The sequence below is a fragment of the Pyxicephalus adspersus genome, chromosome 6 (genome assembly GCF_032062135.1).
Source record: "Pyxicephalus adspersus chromosome 6, UCB_Pads_2.0, whole genome shotgun sequence".
Taxonomy (NCBI): Eukaryota; Metazoa; Chordata; class Amphibia; order Anura; family Pyxicephalidae; genus Pyxicephalus; species Pyxicephalus adspersus.
The window spans coordinates 37132896-37152327 of record NC_092863.1 but is presented as its reverse complement, the minus strand read 5'-3'; the positions used below and the strand labels follow the sequence as shown (position 1 = coordinate 37152327).

The 19432-nt window shown below is 37.8% G+C and overlaps 3 protein-coding genes across 8 annotated transcripts in view; 2 read left to right on the top strand and 1 right to left on the bottom strand.

Annotated features, from left to right (window-relative positions):
- The window catches only part of EMID1 (EMI domain containing 1), a 44240-nt gene extending 36570 nt beyond the window's left edge, over window positions 1-7670 (top strand). Inside the window, exons 15-17 of one of the 4 annotated variants that reach the window (XM_072415307.1) lie at window positions 2924-3008; window positions 5336-5426; window positions 6924-7060. In XM_072415307.1, the coding sequence (XP_072271408.1) occupies window positions 2924-3008; window positions 5336-5391 (141 nt within the window). In that variant the 3' untranslated portion in view covers window positions 5392-5426; window positions 6924-7060. Of the gene's footprint in view, window positions 1-2923; window positions 3009-5335; window positions 5427-6923 lie in introns of all 4 variants that reach the window. The other 3 variants (XM_072415304.1, XM_072415305.1, XM_072415306.1) reach the window with 3 other exon arrangements.
- A 449-nt stretch (window positions 7671-8119) lies between these two features.
- On the bottom strand, window positions 8120-17325 carry RHBDD3 (rhomboid domain containing 3). 2 transcript variants are annotated; one of them, XM_072415309.1, is made up of 6 exons: window positions 17174-17325; window positions 13283-13465; window positions 11011-11394; window positions 9494-9653; window positions 9156-9401; window positions 8120-8536 (listed from the first exon to the last, which is right to left on the bottom strand). In XM_072415309.1, the coding sequence occupies exons 2-6, from the start codon at window positions 13416-13418 to the stop codon at window positions 8374-8376; spliced, it is 1089 nt and encodes a 362-aa protein (XP_072271410.1). In that variant the 5' UTR covers window positions 13419-13465; window positions 17174-17325; the 3' UTR covers window positions 8120-8373. The 2 variants fall into 2 exon arrangements, with proteins under 2 accessions (XP_072271410.1, XP_072271409.1); XM_072415308.1 differs by lacking the exon at window positions 17174-17325 and adding an exon at window positions 16911-17078.
- Window positions 17326-17328: 3 nt separating this feature from the next.
- The window catches only part of EWSR1 (EWS RNA binding protein 1), a 16161-nt gene continuing 14057 nt past the window's right edge, over window positions 17329-19432 (top strand). For both annotated transcript variants that reach the window (XM_072415302.1, XM_072415301.1), the window contains exon 1: window positions 17329-17402. In XM_072415302.1, coding sequence (XP_072271403.1) covers window positions 17390-17402 — 13 coding nt within the window. In that variant the 5' untranslated portion in view covers window positions 17329-17389. The remainder of the gene's footprint in view (window positions 17403-19432) is intronic.

Sequence of the window (19432 nt, the reverse complement as noted above, 5' to 3'; positions counted from 1 at the left end):
AAACGATCGTATCTATTGTGTGTACAATATCTATGAACGATCGTGTCGTTAACTCTATGTGCAGGATCGGTGCTATACGATCGTTCATATATATCGTCCATGAACGTTCTTCGTTCGTTTTCCAACGATAATAATTGGAAGTGTGTATGTAGCTTTAGTAACATTTCACATTGTTACTTTGAACTTGCCATGAACATAAAACAACTGAACATCTTTTCATGTTGTTAGACAATTTCCCACTATGCAGTATTGCTGTCTATTGTGACATTGACCGCAGCACATTGCTTTGCACATGGTATGAACAAGGCCATACTATTTAAACAAATTCACAGTGCACATGGCTTTTCATATGGTACTAAAATCAGGTATTCTTTTAAACAATATAAGGTATACCTCATTGTGATCTCCAGCAGTGAAGGAGTTTATTACATCTGTGACCTAATAACATATATTATGCTTGTTGCAACAGAATAATATTAACTAACTTCTGTCTTTCTGGAAAATACTTTATGACCAGCAACATTAATCTTACAGTGGTGTATAGTAGAAAAGAACAGAACAAACAAGCAACTATTAAAAAAAGTTAGAGAAGACACAATAAAATCTCTTAAAACATTAGGTATAACAGAGGTAAAATACAAAAGCTTTTCAATAAATAAGGTAATAGGTCTCATGAGCATGTCATTTATATGAGAAAAGCTACCCATGTAAATAAAATACAACACGTGACAAGTACACGTGACAAGTTCCAATGGGATATTGGGATGTCAATTATATTCCAATAAAAATATTGTTATGATAGTGATACAGTTATTATTTAGTTATTTTCCATCATTTCTAATCATTAGATACATATTGTTATAAAAAAAGTACATTTTGGGTGATATGGGCAGGTTCTGCTATCCACTGTACTGTGATCAAAGTGATTCAGAAACCAAAATCAAGACCTCATTTGTCATCCAATCAAGCCATCCTAAAGTTTTGATGTTCCATATGTATTATCACTGGCTTAAAATATTATAAATTGGCTAAATAATTTTTGTTCATATTACCTTATTCATTGCAAAGACTCTATGCTAATTACATATTATGACTATTATTCTGGTATACCTAACACATTTATAACTACATCACTGAAACACATCAACAATTACTGTGTAGTTTAATTTTATTTTTCCCTATTTGATACCGACTTTCCTTTTAGGTTTGCATAAGAAATTTATTGCCTTTGGCACAACTGTAGGCATAGCAGTTCACTGATTGGTTAGAGTTGCACTTTAAATCTATTATTAAACTAAAATGTCTATTGAATTACTTTTGTGTATATCCTGTGTGTGTATGCAACTGAAAGCTGTTAACTCATAGTCATTTATGAACCAGAGAAATATAAACAGGCGCCTATTTTTGTGCCACTGATCCTATAACAAACATTCTGCAGTTTCTGCAGTCTAGATATACCAGCTTGTACTGCAGCATACAACACTCTGAACTTTGTTGACAGGTGTGGGTACAAATGTAAAAGGTGTTTGGCTTTACCCATACATGTTAACAGTTGATATGAAAAAGTACAGACTCTTGAAGGATTACAGTTTTTATTCTATTACCCACTGTGACTGAGACAGACTTCTGTGTTTGTATTTTTCCTGTATGTTGGAGAGATTTTAGGGTGATTTAATACATAAGGGCCCAATTGTACTTGGTATTCATGGTAAAATCATCCAATATTTGGGTGGACTGGCAATGCACCAGATCAGACATGCACTCTTTTGCTTTCCAATGCAGTGCACCACAGCTACCTGTAAAAAATAATGATAGTATGCAGCAGACATAAAGTGGAGATCCTCAAAGGCAACCATCATTGTTAATTTAGGTTTGCTTTGAAGACCCATTTTGGAACCCACCAACATTCAATCCATAACTTGAGTATTGGTTATGAACGGGCTTACACTGCTGGTATACATGAGAAGACTTCTCTGAACCAATCTGATTTTGAAGGCCAATACCCATTGGCCTACAATCCTGGGGACAAGTATTGGCTAAGCTTGTTAGAAAACTTCTCCCAATGGCTTTTGGTAACTCCATAGAAATGACTCTTTCCCTGTATCTGTATTAATGCAAACCATGCTATGATAAGGCTTTCAAACTCTAGCCCTCGAGGGCCAGGGTCCAAACCTTTGCTTACAATCATCAGTCATACCTCCTAGATTGTAAGCTCTTCTGTATCTGTCTGTCATTTGCAACCCCTATTTATGGCCAGTATAACCCTATGTGGCCAGTTAGATCATTCCTGTTCTATAAAGTACATGGGCAGTCTTATACTTCAAGGGGCTGATGTTTGAAAAGTTTATTCAGTAACCTTTTTTTTTAATATTTTTGAACTTTGAAATGGCATTGGAAAACTGAATAGTTATTGGTGGTAAGAAAGTTTATTGCACCACCTGTATGAAATTGATATGAGGGTGGTCCTATATTGATAATCTTAAATGATACAGTATTAGTCATGACTGCCACATGGTACCATTTCTAAATGCATTAATAGGTAACACTGTATGGGAAAATTCTGGTTTTCAACCTGCCAAAGCTTGGTAATTATCACCTTTGACAAGCTAGTGTTTCAAAACAAGGAAAAAGAATTTCCTCTCTCTGATATATGTGTGTTGGATGCATGCAGTAAGGTGCAGAATAAAAGCCGTGTGCCCCCATATTTTTGTGGTTTGTAAATGACCCTTGCTGTTAATAAGTGTGTTGCGTTCTTTTCTTTTTCAAACTTAAAAAGATCCTGCATGATTCACTTACTCCTACCCTGTTTAACTCTATGTAAAAACTGTATTTGAACTTGCCAAATGTATTAACTAATAAAGGGCTAAATGTGGGAGGGAGGGGGTTAATCCCTCACAGCTGTGTCTGTCTCTTGCCTGCACAGGGGGAGAGAATGCTGCAAATCAGAGAAGCTCTGAAGATTTTAGCAGAGAGAGTTTTAATATTGGAGACAATGATTGGAATTCACGGTGAGTATCTGAAGACAAGGAAGGAAATGAGAATGTTAAAGGAGTAGCTAGAGGGGGGGGGGGTGTAGGGTATAAAGAACAGTTAAAGCTGATTTGGGAAGAGACACCAGGAGCAGTGAGATGATCAGGATTTTTTAGACCAGGTTTAGATCAGGTTTCTGATTCATGTAAAGTGCTTTTCAATCTAAAATTCTGAGTGAATGTACTTTTTGAGGGCAAACCATTCATTATGTTTTTTCAGGAAATACATATTTTTGTAATGCTTAAAGCCCAGTTCTAAGACTGCAACTCTCTTTGGTGGGGTGTTGTTAGAACCTCTGTCAAAAGTTTCCAGTCCTAGAGAACTCCAAAACTAAAAAAGTTGTCTGGAACTGCTCTTTAAATGAAGATAAGTTGTGATGTGACTTTTATCCTTTTACATGGTTAATTCTTTCTGTTTTGAATGTTTTTTCTTTTCGACTGGTATAGTTTATTAAATGTAATTAGAATGTCACAGCATTAATCTTTGTTGTCTACCCTTTTAGATAAAGTGAAATTTCTGAGTTTAGGTACGCTTTAAGGCATTAAGTGTTTGCAGCCTTTATAAGGTCATTTTTGAGGTCATGAATGGCACTATAAGAAGCATTATTTAATGACAAAAGGTATGATCAGGCATCTCTTTAGTACTACAGTGAGCATTTATGTTTCATTACAATAAATATAACTGGGGTACAAACACTGTAAGATCATCCAGAATTTTAGATCAATGCTGCAGTTAGCATACAGGGATGATACTAATAGGTTTCCAAATTACAATATTATCATTCTTCCACTAACGAGCACATCATTACATAATTTGCTAGTCTTTCAATGCCCTTCGGTATCTTACCATCTTTTACTGTAACCTAGCATGCCATCTAATAAGATGAGTGTTTTTGAATTAGAATACCATTTAACAGCTTCACATGCAAAGTGGCCTAGTCACACAGGAGCTCACTGAGATCTGGTTGTTAATTCGAATCTTTCTACCAGGATGCAGCTTCTTCTGTGCTTAGATAGAATACCAAGTGTAGATGAGCAAAGTAGAACTTGATATAAATTGTGCTAATGAATTGAACACAGTCATTCCCAGATTTTGATATAGTTTGCGTCATGGTAAGCCACGTGTTACTATCGGCGTGCTGCCATGTATGACTCTGCATTCTGACCTGTACCAAAACCAATAAGTTGTGTCATTATTTACAACCCTTATGTAAGGTAATACAGGAGCACATTGGTCATTTTTTCTGGTAATACACAAGAACTGGTTACAGGTCTCACTGAAGTGACATCCTATGTCAGAGCATAGTGATCTAGGCAATCGCAGTGTGCATTGGGGACTGCTTAAGGCTTTATTCACCTGGTAGCAGAAGCGTTATACTGCAACACATGGCCACCTGGGTTGTTGTCTGTGATGAATTGACCACATTCGTTACATTTATTAGACAGGAATGCATTGCATAAAGTAACATCAAACATTAATTAACATGGTGAAAATTTGTTTGTTTTCCTGCAGTGAAATCACTGTAGCCCTGACTCCCTGTGGACTGAGTAGATTCAGCTTCTACCCACACTGAGTTACTGTGTGTCCATCCACGTTCCTTAACCCTAGCTAGCCTTGGCTGCAAATGCTTACCCAAATCTGACTCTCTTAGGGGTGCACTATTACATTTCTGCCTTTGCTGTCTGCTTTATATATAATTATGAGATGAAAGAACCATGAAAAAAATTTGATGCATTAGTGACTACAGAGCCAACAACTGAAACACTTCAATATGGAACTTTTTAAGGTGTTTTTTATTGAATATGTTATAAATGACTGCCACATGGTACCATTGCTAAACGCATCATGCTATAATTTTGACATGAAAAAACATATTAAGGAACTTTTTTTGTGCTGCCCTCTTGTGGAATATATTTATATATTTTTATCATCCCGTAACAGTGTTTGCATGTCGTTATAATGCACACTATTATTAGTAATTTGTGGAAGTTTATAGGATTCTGCCATATATCTGTGACACCTATAAACGCTGTCTATGTTTTGCACTGAACCATCATAATTTATTGCTTTTTTTATCTTGACTTGTCATGTTGCAGCTTGTTAGGATAATGTTCTGGGAAAGCACCTGCCGTCCTTGTGTGTTGGTTCTACAAGTTTTCTTTGACAAACTTTTCCCATGCCTATTTTGTTCTTTTGTACTTTTTGCTATCCTTTGCTACAGCATTCTGTCCTTTATTGCCACTATTATATGCCAGTCTCCATCACCTTTCTCTATTGTCCCATTGTGCTGTTTTCGGTCTGGCAGGTGGTCAGCTTAGCCTCCTTCCTCCAGCTTCAAGAGCAGCTGGAGCTGCTGGTTAAAAGGGTCACTCTGCTTGAGTACATAATGTGGCCAGGTAACAAAAGCCATGCACTGCTCCTTGCTGTCAATATGCCTGCACCCATCCCCTACCCACCTTTGTTATCCATGGGCTGTAAATGTAGCTTGTTCCAATTGTGAAACCAAATCAGTTAATGAATAGAAAGGGCACACAGCATTCATACAAAGTATCAAGCTATTCATATTTATTTTTGGATGGATATGGTAAATAGTTTCTTAAGCTTGAATGAGATGCATAGTCCTTATTAGCATCCAGCTAATACTTTATAATCTATAATGTATTTAGAGTCACAAGTAAAAGGAACATTAAAGGAGAAGAGAAATCACTGTTTAGGACAAATGCTTGCAGTTGGACTGCATTTGGTCAGTTTAATGCAGAATATAATTTTTGGGAAACACTGACTATACATTACTTTGCAGCAACTAATTTTATGATTAAGCAAAAATCTTGACACTTGATGGAATACTACTTACAGGTATTGCAAACACATTAAATTTTAGTGTTGCCAGGTGCATGCAATTCTTCTACTATGTAGCTGACATTACAGCCCTTGTGATTTGATGGAATAGATCAGTAAGTGTGCATGCTGCCTGTTTATTTGTGGTGCATGTGTTATAAAAGTGCACAAGGTCTATGAAAAGACAAGTGCATGCTATGAGGTTTCACAGTCTTGGAGAATTATTACCTCTTACAGAAAAACCTAAAGCTTCAGTAGTAAAAGGAATCCCCGAGGGCAATACTCTTATAAGTGGAAGAAGGGAGAATGGAGGAAAATTAGGAGCAGTTTATTAATAATTGCTTCGAAGAAAATACATACAACTTGTTTTGTTAATTTGGAAACATACTCTGTTCCTGCTGTTGTTTACTCGTCATGGTGGTAGTTTCACTTTTGCAATTTATTTATCTCTAAGTCTATCCAAGCATCTTTATGAGCATTTTCCTAGAAAATATTTGCTTATTTTACTAGGTTTGTACTTTTACCTACATTTTTGTCACATCCACTTATGAAAATATTGCCCTTTGTGTTGTACTTTCTATTGCTGGTGCAATTCTTGTTTGCTCTTTTTTATGATGTGTATATATAGGACTCATAAAGGCAATTTTTGTAGATATTTTATTGACATGATTTTTACAAGTTGTCAAAGGAATAGCTGCAAAGATTGTAAAAACTATTATGTATTACCCCTTGCTATTTATATTTGTAAATTAAGAAATCCTTTTAAAGCACCATAAAAAAATGTAGTGTATGACTCCTCAGGATGTGGGGGGGGGGGGGGGGCATGTTTAGCGTTGCCTACTACTGGATTAAATAGAGATTAATGGTAGTGTGAAGGAATCTGAAACTTTTACAACATAAAGGGGAAGTAATGTACAGAGAAGGAGCCTTTTAGAAATGATCATGAAAAATTACGAGTAAATAAGCAAAGCATAAGAAAAAGAACAGGATTTTTATGTTCCATAGCTGGTCGTTGTTTTTAAATTTATTTCTGCTTGTTCATTCCATTAATATAGAAACAGATGGAGGGTCTGGAACAGAACCATCCCCTACAAGCACCAGTGGATTTTATCGAGGACGCCGCAATGGACCATCAGCATACAGAATTTTGCAATCTCAAAACGATGAAGAGGAAGATGACAGCTTTTGATGGGTGTTTTAATTTTGCCACTGTTACCCTCACAAAGATTATCTACCCACCGTGAATTCTATTTGTGCCTTATACCCATAAGTTTAAAAGTGAAGGGCAGGCCAACGGGATTCTGGCTTCCTGCAAGCAGTGTTCCCGAAAGTCTATTTCTGTTCTGATCCTTAGGATCTCACTGAATGAATACATTTAAACAAACTACATAAGTGGTGGTTGTTATATGGTATGCTCTGCTCAAGCAGGACATGTACAGTATATAAAGTATGGCATTCATTCATAACTTCCACATATACTATAGTAATTTCCCTATGATGTTTATGGTGCCTGTAAATTCAGCAGCATATGATCAGCACATCAGATTGCTGACAAAAAGAAGGCCTATTTTCTTTTTAAACATGTTGCATTAGTGTTACTGAAGACGATTTAATGCTGGACCTAAAACTTGCATTGATGCAGCTGCAGCCTATGTTGTAAATAGAGAGGAAAGGTTGTATTATTGTTCACATCCAAACAACATTGTCGTTTTATGTATTGTTTAATATCTATTCCAACTACATTTTTAAAACATGTGAAAAGATCAATGCATTTTCATAGTAAACATAAATTTAAGAGCTCATTTCTTCTGGATTATTAAAGTGTTGACTGGGTTGTTTGTAACCTCTGGTTACTAAATCCATCATGTCATTGGTCCTCAGAGCAGAATATGGTATGAATGTTGCCATGCCGTAACCTAAAACTGAAGTGATCATTCTTTGAACTTCAAATGGATGTGCCCAAAGGTGACTTCCTGTGTACGAGTGTAATGCATACTCTCTAATGTACTCTCTATGTGTTTTGCAATAATGAGATGGTGCATACTAGGAAGCAGCCCAATAGACATTACAGGTGATGATGTGATGAATGAAAATCTAGAAGTGTGCATGTGTTTATACATAACCCAAGGTACTGTTTTTTGGTATTCAAACTACATAAAATACATGAGAAACTTAATTATTTAAAATTAATGTATGTTTTTTAACTATTTGTTACACATATTGTATTTGATATCAGTGATGGGTAAAACAGTTTGTACAAATAAAATGATTTTATTGCGCTCCAGTGAAAACAAAACTCACATAAAAAGGATTCAATGTAAGAAATATGTATTATTGCCTTCCATTATCTTGGATTGAACAGTTATTTACACCAAAAAAAATCACTAATTCCACAAAGAGCATTATATATTTCTGCATAATACTGTGGTGATCATCTATGCATAAACCAGTCGCAGCATTTTCAAAATGTCTCTTATTAATATACAAAAATATCAAGTTCATGTGTCATGTTATTTGACTAGTTATTTGTCTTTCAGTGGTCACTGCAATGTCTTCACCAACCTGTCCTTCTACAAGAAGGGAAACTGCTCCCTCCACTTTACCTGTTGCTGCTAATGCAACCACTGAAGGACCTGTGGGAAATCCCATGCGTTCCAGTTGCTGAAGCCTAAGAAAAAAAACACAGAATAATAAAGTACTAAGAATAGACTATCTGTATAAACTTTTTCTCCTCATCCACTTTTTTCTTAACACATATTTATCTCAACCAAGAACTCCAAATGACTGCTTAATGCTCCTCAAATTTAGGGAATAGGAAGAGTGTTTAGAGGTAATTAACATCGAGAGGGAGCTGCTGGGAATCAATTACAATTCTAGGCTTAGCCTTTTATTTATATACTATATATATGGTATTTATTTAAGAAATATATGCTGCATATACTATATTGCAAGCAGTTACAAAAACACACAGCCACAGAAATGTTGTTTTCATTGCTGAATGATAAAGTCAGACTGCAGATACTGAGATACCTGATGAGCTCCTCCTCATTGAAAATTCTGTTATGTATGATATGAGTGAATGGGTTGTGGATCATTAAAGAATGAATTGGAGCAGAAAATCTTTGTTGTAAATGATATGACAGGTCTGGAATAACTTGGTGTATAAATGTTTGTATTAAAAAGGGCCACATGGTATGAGGTGACTTTGTGGGTCCATATAAATGTATTCACCACTAAAATACATATGGGGCAAGTTACAGACAGACTGTTAGGACAAGGTAACTTACCTAAGTGCTGACACACTTGATTTGTTTAGGGTTAGCTCATGTCTCTGTGTTTCCTGTTGTTCATATTCCCTTAAAGATGCAAGAATGCCAGCTTCCAACATCACCTCTTCCAGAGTCTTCTCATGTCCATACCAGACAGGTGTGTCTTGGATATGACCAAGGGATGTAGTTTGTGTAGTTGACCCAGCAAATGACATATCAGTATACAGGTCAGGCTGCTGTACGTCTGTATAGGAGAATGGAAGTCTAATAAAAAAAGTGATATAGTTTTTAAGATACGGGCCTTTTAATGATATAGAATAAAATGACTAAAACAGTTCTATGTTGCTCACACATACCTGTCTTGTGATGTAAAATTTGTATAGTGCATCCCAGGTCCTTCTACTCGAGAGGGTATAAACCGAGCTACAGGTAGAGATCTTAAGCAAATTAATCTTCTATCCATTGCCCGTATTGTGGTTTGTGATGGCTCTAGGTAATGAAGTAATCCATTGCGTACTGTGGTTTTACTGTAAGGTAAAGCTTAACCAAGGGTGTTTAAACATCAATTTATGGCTAATGAGTTTTAGCAGGAAATATCTAAACTGGAGGAATTTTTTTCTTGTGCCTTGCATTAATGCACACATGTTATTTGTGCTCAGTTAAGTGCATTAGTGTGCCCTCTGATGCAACACATTTGGACCAAAGTTCCATTGGTTAAGTGCTTTAAGAAAATTGAATGAAAACACAACACTATTATGCATGTAACATGTGTTGTGGTAATTGAGCTGTTACCTTAGCACCAATTGGCCTGATTTATTAAAGCTCTCCAAGGCTGGAGAGGATATACTTTCATCAGTTATTTGCTAGCAAATGTTTTGAATCCTGGACCAGATCCATTCCAGGTTTGCTGAATTACCCAGCTTCACTGATGAAAGTGTATATTCTGCAGCCTTGGAGAGCTTTAATAAATCAGGCCCAGTGTGTGAATGGTCTATCAAACCTATCAAATCTGGCTCAACAAATAGATTAACAAAATTTTAGTTTCAGGGCCCTTTCATACCACTTCAGTGTAGTGCATTGTGGAAATATATGCATCAATACAAATATACATTAAATGTAGTGCCTTTTTTTTCAATGGCATCCAACCACACTAACCCAATACAATACAATATCATGCATTTCAGAGTGTTGCATGACTAATTTTTTTTTTTTGCCATCCCATTTATATGAATAGATTACTTTTCTTCACTGCATGTCATAGTGTGGCATGTTAATGCAACACACCAAGATTATTCAGAGTGAATGGACCCATTTACACTAGAACATATTTTCTTGCTTTGGCACCTTGCAGAACGCATTGTTAGAAACCACATCCAGATTAAATGCAGTTGTCCTCAACACATAAAAAGTAGGAGAGGAAATGTTTTAACAGCATAATTCACAAGACATCATAAATTCAAGGGAATGTTGGAGATGAATTTGTTTTTTATAGATATGGAAAAAAAATTTTGGTGGTGGTGGTAGGGGGGGAGTTAGAGTGCGAGAGGTCTATCAACCTTTTTTGAGGTTTGCGTCTTAATTTGGGAAATTTCCCTTTCCATGTGACAGGTTAGGGACAGATCAGAAAGTCTGGGAAAATATCAACATAAAAACAGACAGCATTTAAAACCTGGCAGTTTCCAAACTTTCCTATTCTATCCAAAATTAAGAAAAACAATTTTCCCTGTAGTCAAACTTTAGCCATACATTTGCACACATGCTACCAGACACCAAATACATGAGTTTTGTACAAATGAATGTTATTAGTGGTGCTAATCATGCATTATAACAATGGCTATTACATTGGTTTACACATTTTCATATAAAAGGATACTGGCCAGTCCACTAATCACTCCACAGATATGGTAAAGAAGAGAAGATTGCTGCCACCAGTACTGAAAAGCTATTATTAGCCCGCAGCATAACAAAGGTAGCATCTTCTTACCCAGTCGCCATGGAACAGCTGGGCCATGAGCTATCAGCAAGGACAAATGGGTAGCAAGATATCCATAGGCTGGGGCAACAGGAAGAGGCAAAAGCAAGGAGGCTAAAATGTAAATACTGGCACTACACAAAGTGCTGATACAGGAAAGATGTAGAAAATACAGGGTGCCAATATGGTTTTCTAATTGCCATTGCAGGAGTGGGAACAGGAACAGTGTCATTACCAGAAGCTGATTGTTAAAGAAACACAGCACGTGCGTTAGCAAACGATGGCCTGCAAAAAAAATCATAGAAATCAGTACTCTATAAATTGATTTTATAAAACTGACTGAATAAAAAATATCATGAAATAGTAAAAACAAACATTTATACAACAAAACAATCTAAAATTTATGTTTATTGTTCTAAGCGTAAATATTTATGGCTCCTAAAAGTTACTGTAATACATTTGCCCTTCTTTAGCACACAAAAGCTTCACATGATAGTCTAAATATGGTGCACACATAAGCTATGAGGCATAATAAATTCCAATGTTTTAAACATATTTGTTACTAAACAATCCTCTGTGTTACTATAAAGCTCAAATAACAGTAACCTGGATTTGGCTGAACCAACTGTGAACCTTTTGTTACATGCACATTGATGCTGTCTGTGACTTTGCAACCCTTTGCACTTTATTTCAAAAGAGGACTGTCAGATACTGAATGTAAAAAGTGTTTTAGTCATCATGCTCATTCTTCTATGCAATTTGTTAGGGTCAACATGTTTAATCTAGTTTTGTGTCCTAGTATGGTGTGCTTTCTTTCACTCAATACATTTCTGCCCTATATGAGTGGTAGTAAGGTACAGTATAGAAGCAAATGTACAAAGATATTCTGTAGTCAAATCAATGTATTTTTTGCTTACTGCACATAGAGGTAAAGAATCATAATAAATAATACCAGTACAAAATAACTAAAACTAGATTCAAATTAAAAGTGATTTTATTGACCTCCTCTAGATATCTTTTTGTGGCCAGTTTAGAGTCTGGTGCAGTGTTTTTAAACCAGGCTTCCTCCAGAGGTTGCTAGAGGTTCCTTAAGCAATGTGAAATGTGTTCCTCTCAGTCAGTTTAAGTGAAACCAATAATCTTTTTGGATATCTGTATAATTGACATTCTCCCCACTGGCCAGCAATGTAAGAGGCATTCTTCCTACTGAACAACACACTAATGTACTGTAAGCTGTGGATATAGTAATTATAGAAGGGGTTCTTCCCTAAAGACCAAAAAGGTATTTGAAGGGTTCCCCCATGAAAAAGGTAAAAAAACACTGGTCTGGAGGATAAATGACATCCACTGACCTATGATAATTTTATAGTGAGTACAAAATCCTTGTATTCCTTTTATTTAGATGACTAGAGATGGCTCTATGCTTTAACAGGTATCGGTGAGAGGTCACTGCTGCTCTGTCAACTGCCTGGCCCCATGGTGAGGACTTACCTCCTATTATTTAGCTATTTTAACTTGGTCTATGGAGAAATCCTAAAGCTAGAAGTAATAGCCACCCCCCAACACACACAGTTCTGACTATAGTAAATTCTTCCTGATAGACCATGGTGACCCAGCTTATAATTATTTTTAACATGTTAAAGCACACAAGCCTGTGGTTTACATTTTTATTACATTTTGGGAATTTGGGAATGGTGTTAAACCAGTTGCAATAATTAAAGTGTGAAGGACTAAAAGCTATGTAATAGGCCGACACTAAACTGTAGCAAAGTTTTGCTTTGAAGAGACCTTTACCATCTCCAAATCTAAAAAAAATCTGTAATTATAGTAGGCTTAATAAAAAAAAAACAATTTCATGCAGAGCTATTGACTGAAGTAATGTATAAAAAAACTGTGTTACGGGGAAACACAAAAGTTCATGCTAGTGACAAATATTTCATTTTCTTTGTCACCACAGTTATTTTAACTGCTATGCTGAATTCCAAATTTTATAACAAATCACGTTAGTCATACAGAATGTCAGTTAAAATAAAAAAAACAAAAAATCTGTTTAGCAATTTTTATTCTGCTGGCATACATCTAAAATTTTAATAGATAAAATACATTTTTATTATGAATATAATCCACTGAAATAAGTAGTTAGTTCTGTTTAATACATTCTAAATTATTTTACCATCCCAAACTTCCTGTAGGGTTTCAAGGTGCAGTTCAAGATCGGTGCAAGATGTCAAGAAATTCCCAAACACCATCAGAGACATCAATAAACAGCATCCTAGTGCTGGTCCTGTCCCCAGCACAAGTCTTAACATTTCTACAGATTATGTGGTTTATCCAGTCTGGTAATCCTCTGTATTACCTGAAAGACAGAACATGTGACAATGTGTTGGTGATTGTCGAATGTATCCAAGCCAGTTTCCCTATGTCTTCAAAGCCAGGTGCAATATTCAAATGAACCCGTCATCCAATTTAAACTTTTTAATGAAAATCTGTCACAAATGAGGCCTTTTAATCACTTGAATATTAATGTGGACGTGTTTCTGTTTTCTTGCATTTTGTCATTCAGTCTTTATTGTGTATTTTGATGCATTGAGATATTCTTCTAATGTAGCTTTACAAATGGGTAAGGAATTCTCTTCTTTCATTGGCCAATCCACAGAAAGATTGAAAACAGATAGTAAAAGGTAAAAATCACACAGGGTGTACTGGGTAAGGTCAGTGCATACCAACTTCTGTGGACAGCATTGTGGCCTTATCATACTGCTGTGACAACTTTGAAAGAGCCCAAGGAAGAGGAAAAGAGTACATCCTGATATACTGATTCATGTTTTGAACCCCACAGGAACACACCAAGGATACATTTGTGATTATGGAGTAAATCCAAGTTTTTTTATTAGATTTAAATATAACCTATAACTAAAATTTCAGCCTCAAAGTTTTAACAAAATTCTGCCCATATTGTCCTCTTACCTGGAGCATCCAAGCACTTAAGCTACGTACACACTTCCAATTATTATCGTTGTTAAACGAACGACGAACGATCCTGCACGATATCTACGAACAATCGTATAGCACCGATCCTGCACATACAGATAACGACACGATCGTTCGTAGATATTGTACACACAATAGATACGATCGTTTGAGCGATAGAGGGAGTGACGTGCACGACAGGCAGGTTCGTCACGCATGCTCAGACCATGGACGATCAACGAACGATCGTACACACGAACGATGGTCAACGATCGTCGTCCAATCCGATCCGCCGGTCCGGTCGTTCGTTTCCAACGACTTTCCTCGTTCGTCGGTGTCGTTGGTTACTTTTTTTACGAACGATTTTTGCCCAATCGATCGTTCGTCGTTCGTTTTGAACGATAAAAATTGGAAGTGTGTACGCAGCTTTATTTTTTGATATCTGGTCTGCTGATAACATTGTGCTTACTAACAATAATAGGCCTGATTTAATAAATCTCTCCAAGGCTGTAGATAATACACTTTCCTCAGTGAAGCTGGGTGATACAGCAAACATGGCATGGATCTGGTCAAGATTGAAGAAATCCATTCCAGGTTTGCTGTTTCACCCAGCTTCACTGATGAAAATGTATCCTCTCCAGCCTTGGAGAGCTTTAATAAATCATGCACAATGTGTCAATTTTTTTCATAAACATATAAATCTGCTCTTTTGGAAAATATATGTCACTCATACCCAATATTGTGGCTGTTTTACCAAAAATGAGCGAACTGAGCAAAGTTAACAATCATGTTTCAGACTTTTTACTTTGCTTAGTTAACAGTCACTATTCCATTATTGGATCAACTTCATTGTGATTAAACATAACAGGAAAAAAACACAGGTCAAGGTTTGAATTTTGATAGAAAATCTATTGGAATATATTGCAGTTTACCAGTCCCCAGATTGGGTGGTGGCATTAGCACAGAAAATATTGTTGATCTTGCTAGAAATGCAGCTTCCTTGTAAGTACCTGGGAGTGTAAAACACAAACATCCCTATCTTTATAGTATTAAGTACCAGTTATATCAATTCACCAGACAATTGAGATGAACAAAAGGCAGACATGTATGAACTCCAGCCTGTGTGACTCCACAGATACAATGAAGGAATTAATAATGTCAGAGTTATTCAGTTTCTACAGATAAAGGTGATACATATATATCTGAACACAGGACACATCAGACATAGTGGGACTGATTTATCAAAGCTCACCAGCACTGGAGAAGATAAACTACTATGGGAGAACCCGAGTGATCCGGCAAACCTGGAATTAATCTGGTCCTAGATGTACATCATACATACAATGCCAATAGCAAATGATTTTAGGAGATACATTCCAGATCTGTTGGATCACCCAGATTCCCCCAGGATAGTCTATCTTTTTCTGTCTTGGAGAGCTTTGATAAATCAGGGCCAGTGCACTCATTCTCATAATCTAAATAAACAAAACAAATTATTTGTCTTGAGAAAAACACTCCTAAATTTGCTACCAGATCAATTTTATGAAATTGGAATCAAGTGTTCCAGATTGGATGGCAACCTCCTTAGGAAGTTTCCTGGTGGAGTTTGTACTTTTTAAACCACATATATCGATCCTAAATGTGTCCTTATGCTGGTATTCTAGCTTTGTAAATAAAGACTCACAGATGCACCAATTACCAGTCTAATATAGGTATCCCTCTGACAAAGCCTGCACCCTGCTTGCACCCTACATACATATTGAGAATTCAGAGACAGAGTCATGCAGATGTCATAGCACCGGGACAAGTACTGCAGCGATTCTCCGTCCATCATTTTTGTAATACAAGATAGAGCCCTGCAGCCAGCAAAACATGTCAGTGGTGCCTCACAGAGACATGGAAGCTGCAGAGCCATTACCAATGGTAAACTGGGAAAACCTGCAATTAATGAATAAATGGAAAATGCCATAGGTAATATCTGGCCAGTCTGTAGTTGTGGATCATGGAAGGAACATACTTTCCAAATGGATCTTGAAGCAGAAGACCTGGTGGGGACCTCTATCCTTCATGAGGAAACTAAACTAATCTAAGCTGGTTCAGTAAAGGATAGAAATATGATTTTAACCTAGAGTCATTATGCCCAACCTGCTGCTATTTTTGCACTTGTTGTCTGGCCTTTGTGGAACCTAACCTCCATTTCCCTTAGCTGCTTACAATAAGGGAAAATATTCTTCTAGAATATTCTAGAACGATTTCTATTATATAAAAAGCATGGTATACCTATTTTATTCTCTGATTTCCAACTGCAGTTTGTCTGTGGCCTCTGACTTTGCCTTGTAGCATGCTCTGAACATCTCCTGTTGCACATCTGCAGGCTTTGTCAATTTAATTCACTTAATATTGTGCAGCCTTTTGAGAATGTCAGCAGCCACACATAAAGCCCATTTTATCAAGTATATTGACCACCCCATCCCTTGTGGTTGGCCTCCATTTTTTTGCCTAGCACCCTACTGCCTGCAGGTGGCAGTATAACTCAGAGTACAGGAATATGTGAAGCAGTGTCCCTGCAACAAATATGAATAAAGATTGTCTATTCAGGGAGCACCAATTATATGGAATACATTACACAGATGTAAATTGCCATCCTGGGTAGGGACTGAAATGTGAGGTTATTATCTATAATTCTTATATTATCCATGTACTAATAGGAATCTACCTCCATTCTATCCCAGGCATGACTCCTCACAATAAACTGAAGCTTGGTCCACTGTAATTATTAATTGATACAACGAAGCCAGCAAGCAAACATGGCAGTGTGTACCTGAGATTACCTGTATAACATGAAATATGCCTTTATGACTAGGAAGAGACAAAGATATGTCTTATAAAGGCTCCCGAGAAAACAGAGCAAAGTGGTATTCTATGAAGCATCTCTCCGCACAATGCCACCTCAGTGCCCTTACAGTGCCCAGCACAGTGCCATCCCCTCGCCATCTTCCCTCGCCCCTCACTGGGTCTCCCTGACACTGTACCCTCCAATGGATCACACCATTACCGAACAAAACAGGGGGGACTCGCCACCTGTGTGAAATACCTTTTTGCAGCTTCATGCGACTCTCACACAAGCTTATGCATCATCGTTACAGTCGTGCATACAAAGGTAATGCTGCCTAATCTTTTGAATATGACGTAAAAGCAGGTCCCCGGATCTACCCTGTCCTGAGCAAAGTGGTGCAGTCCGGGCGGTAAGAACTGCGCATGCGCATCGCGCTCTCCTTACACGGACGTTGAAACAGCGAGGACATACAAAATGGCTTCCACCGGTGAGTAACGGGCTCGGCTCGTGTTTTGGAATCTTTTTTCTTACATTTAGCGATCGTTCGGCGTTCTATTTAACGTTTCGCGGCATTGTCTTCCTTGCTGCGTTGTCTGTTGCGTAGAGGGCTGCCTGGCCTAGCTCGGTTTCTGCTATCTAGGCCTCGACCGAGCGGCCGCCGTATTGTGGCAGGAGGCGCCAGGCCCGGGGGCTCAGCTTGTGGCTGCTTTGGCCATGGATAAAGCAAGCAGTGGGTCGGCTTCATTTATGTTTCTGCCAGAGCATGCAGCCCCCGGCTTCCTGGGTTAGTCTTTTTAAAAATATATTTTCCTTATGAAATTCTCTTGGGTTTCCATCCTATTGTGTAAATCGGTGGTAGGGCCAGGTGTTTGTCACACTTATTGATCGATCCGCCCTGTGGGCTCTGCATGGAGACTGAGAGCCCTGTGGTGTGATCACCGGCCCGGGTGTCTCCATACAGATACACCGGTGTGTGTAATGTATGGGGGAGATCTCTCTGTGTGTGTAATGTATGGGGGGATCTGTGTGTGTGTAATGTATGGGGGAGATCTGTGTGTGTGTAATGTATGGGGGAGATCTGTGTGTGTGTAATGTATGGGGGAGATCTGTGTGTGTGTGTGTGTGTGTGTGTAATGTATGGGGGAGATCTCTCTGTGTGTGTAATGTATGGGGGAGATCTGTGTGTGTGTGTGTGTGTGTAATGTATGGGGGAGATCTGTGTGTGTGTGTGTGTGTAATGTATGGGGGAGAGATGCGTGGGGGAGTTCTGGCACAGGGACTGCCATGGAGGGGGGTGGCACAGGGACTGCCAGGGAGAAAGGGGCACGGGGCCTTCTCCAGGACAACCTGTTTGTGTGGTCACTATACTGGAGTTGGTTGTCATTCCTAATGGATTGTGGAAGAATCCCATGTACCTTCCAGGAAGGGAATTCAGCTTACATCTAGTGACTTGGGGGTTTCTTTACATAATCAATCAGTATAAGTCATCTTTACCTGCCATTGCTTGACCAGTTTGTAATAATTGTAAGGGACACGATCTCTCAGTGGTAGATCTGTTTTACAGAAAACTAAACACAATCTCTGAGTTGCCCCGGTCTTACACATGTTTCAACTACGACACCAGCCACTGAAAGCAGAACTAAAATAAAATCTGCCTGCAGATTTGTTTGATGTTGCAGAAGGGACATGTTATGTATTTCCTGCAATAAAACAAATTTTCCTGCCAGTTTGCAGTCTGTCCTGGGATGTGCAGTGTAAGATGCCAGCATAGCTTGCTGCTGGCACTGATTATACTCCACACAGAAGTGATATTATCCCAGCCTGGTCAATCATGATAGCTGAAAATACTGAACCCAAAAGAGAACCAGGTGAGGATGCTGCCATGAGAGGTAATAAATTACAAAGTGTCAGGTAAGTTTATTTTATTGCAGAAGAGACCTTGTCTTTTTTGCAATATTTGCACAATTAGTGGGTTCTGCTTTAACGAAGAGAGTTCTCCGTTTAAACTGTGGGTTTTGTTCCAGTTTGATGATGGGTTCCAAGCTTGCCTTACTTTAAGTAAAATTGTCAATGTAACTGTAAGCAAAAGGAAAACTATAATGGGGCCCTGAGTGCCACCACTTCCAGTATAAAACAAATAGGCATTTAAGGTTGGATAGATGCAGAAAGGGTACTAAAGCAAGAAATCCGCTCCAAACCATCTTTGATTCTGTAGTATTTGTTGTGCTGCATTCATGGTGTCACTAAACAAACATAAACTGCTAGGTTGCAGGAAAGCCTTGCATGTGTTTAAAGTGTATCCCCAGGCTATAATGGCATTCATTGTTCAGTCACATTATTTATTTGAAAGCCCTTTGTGTAAGAGATCTTTGTTTTTTCACTATTCCACGACCTGTTGATTCAGACATTTTCCTGTTCATCTTGCAACGATTGCTTTGTTGCACTGACAACACCGTGTCCCTGTGAATCCATGGTGTCTGTCGTCCTCCGTTTTTCCAGAGTCTTTCAGCAAATATA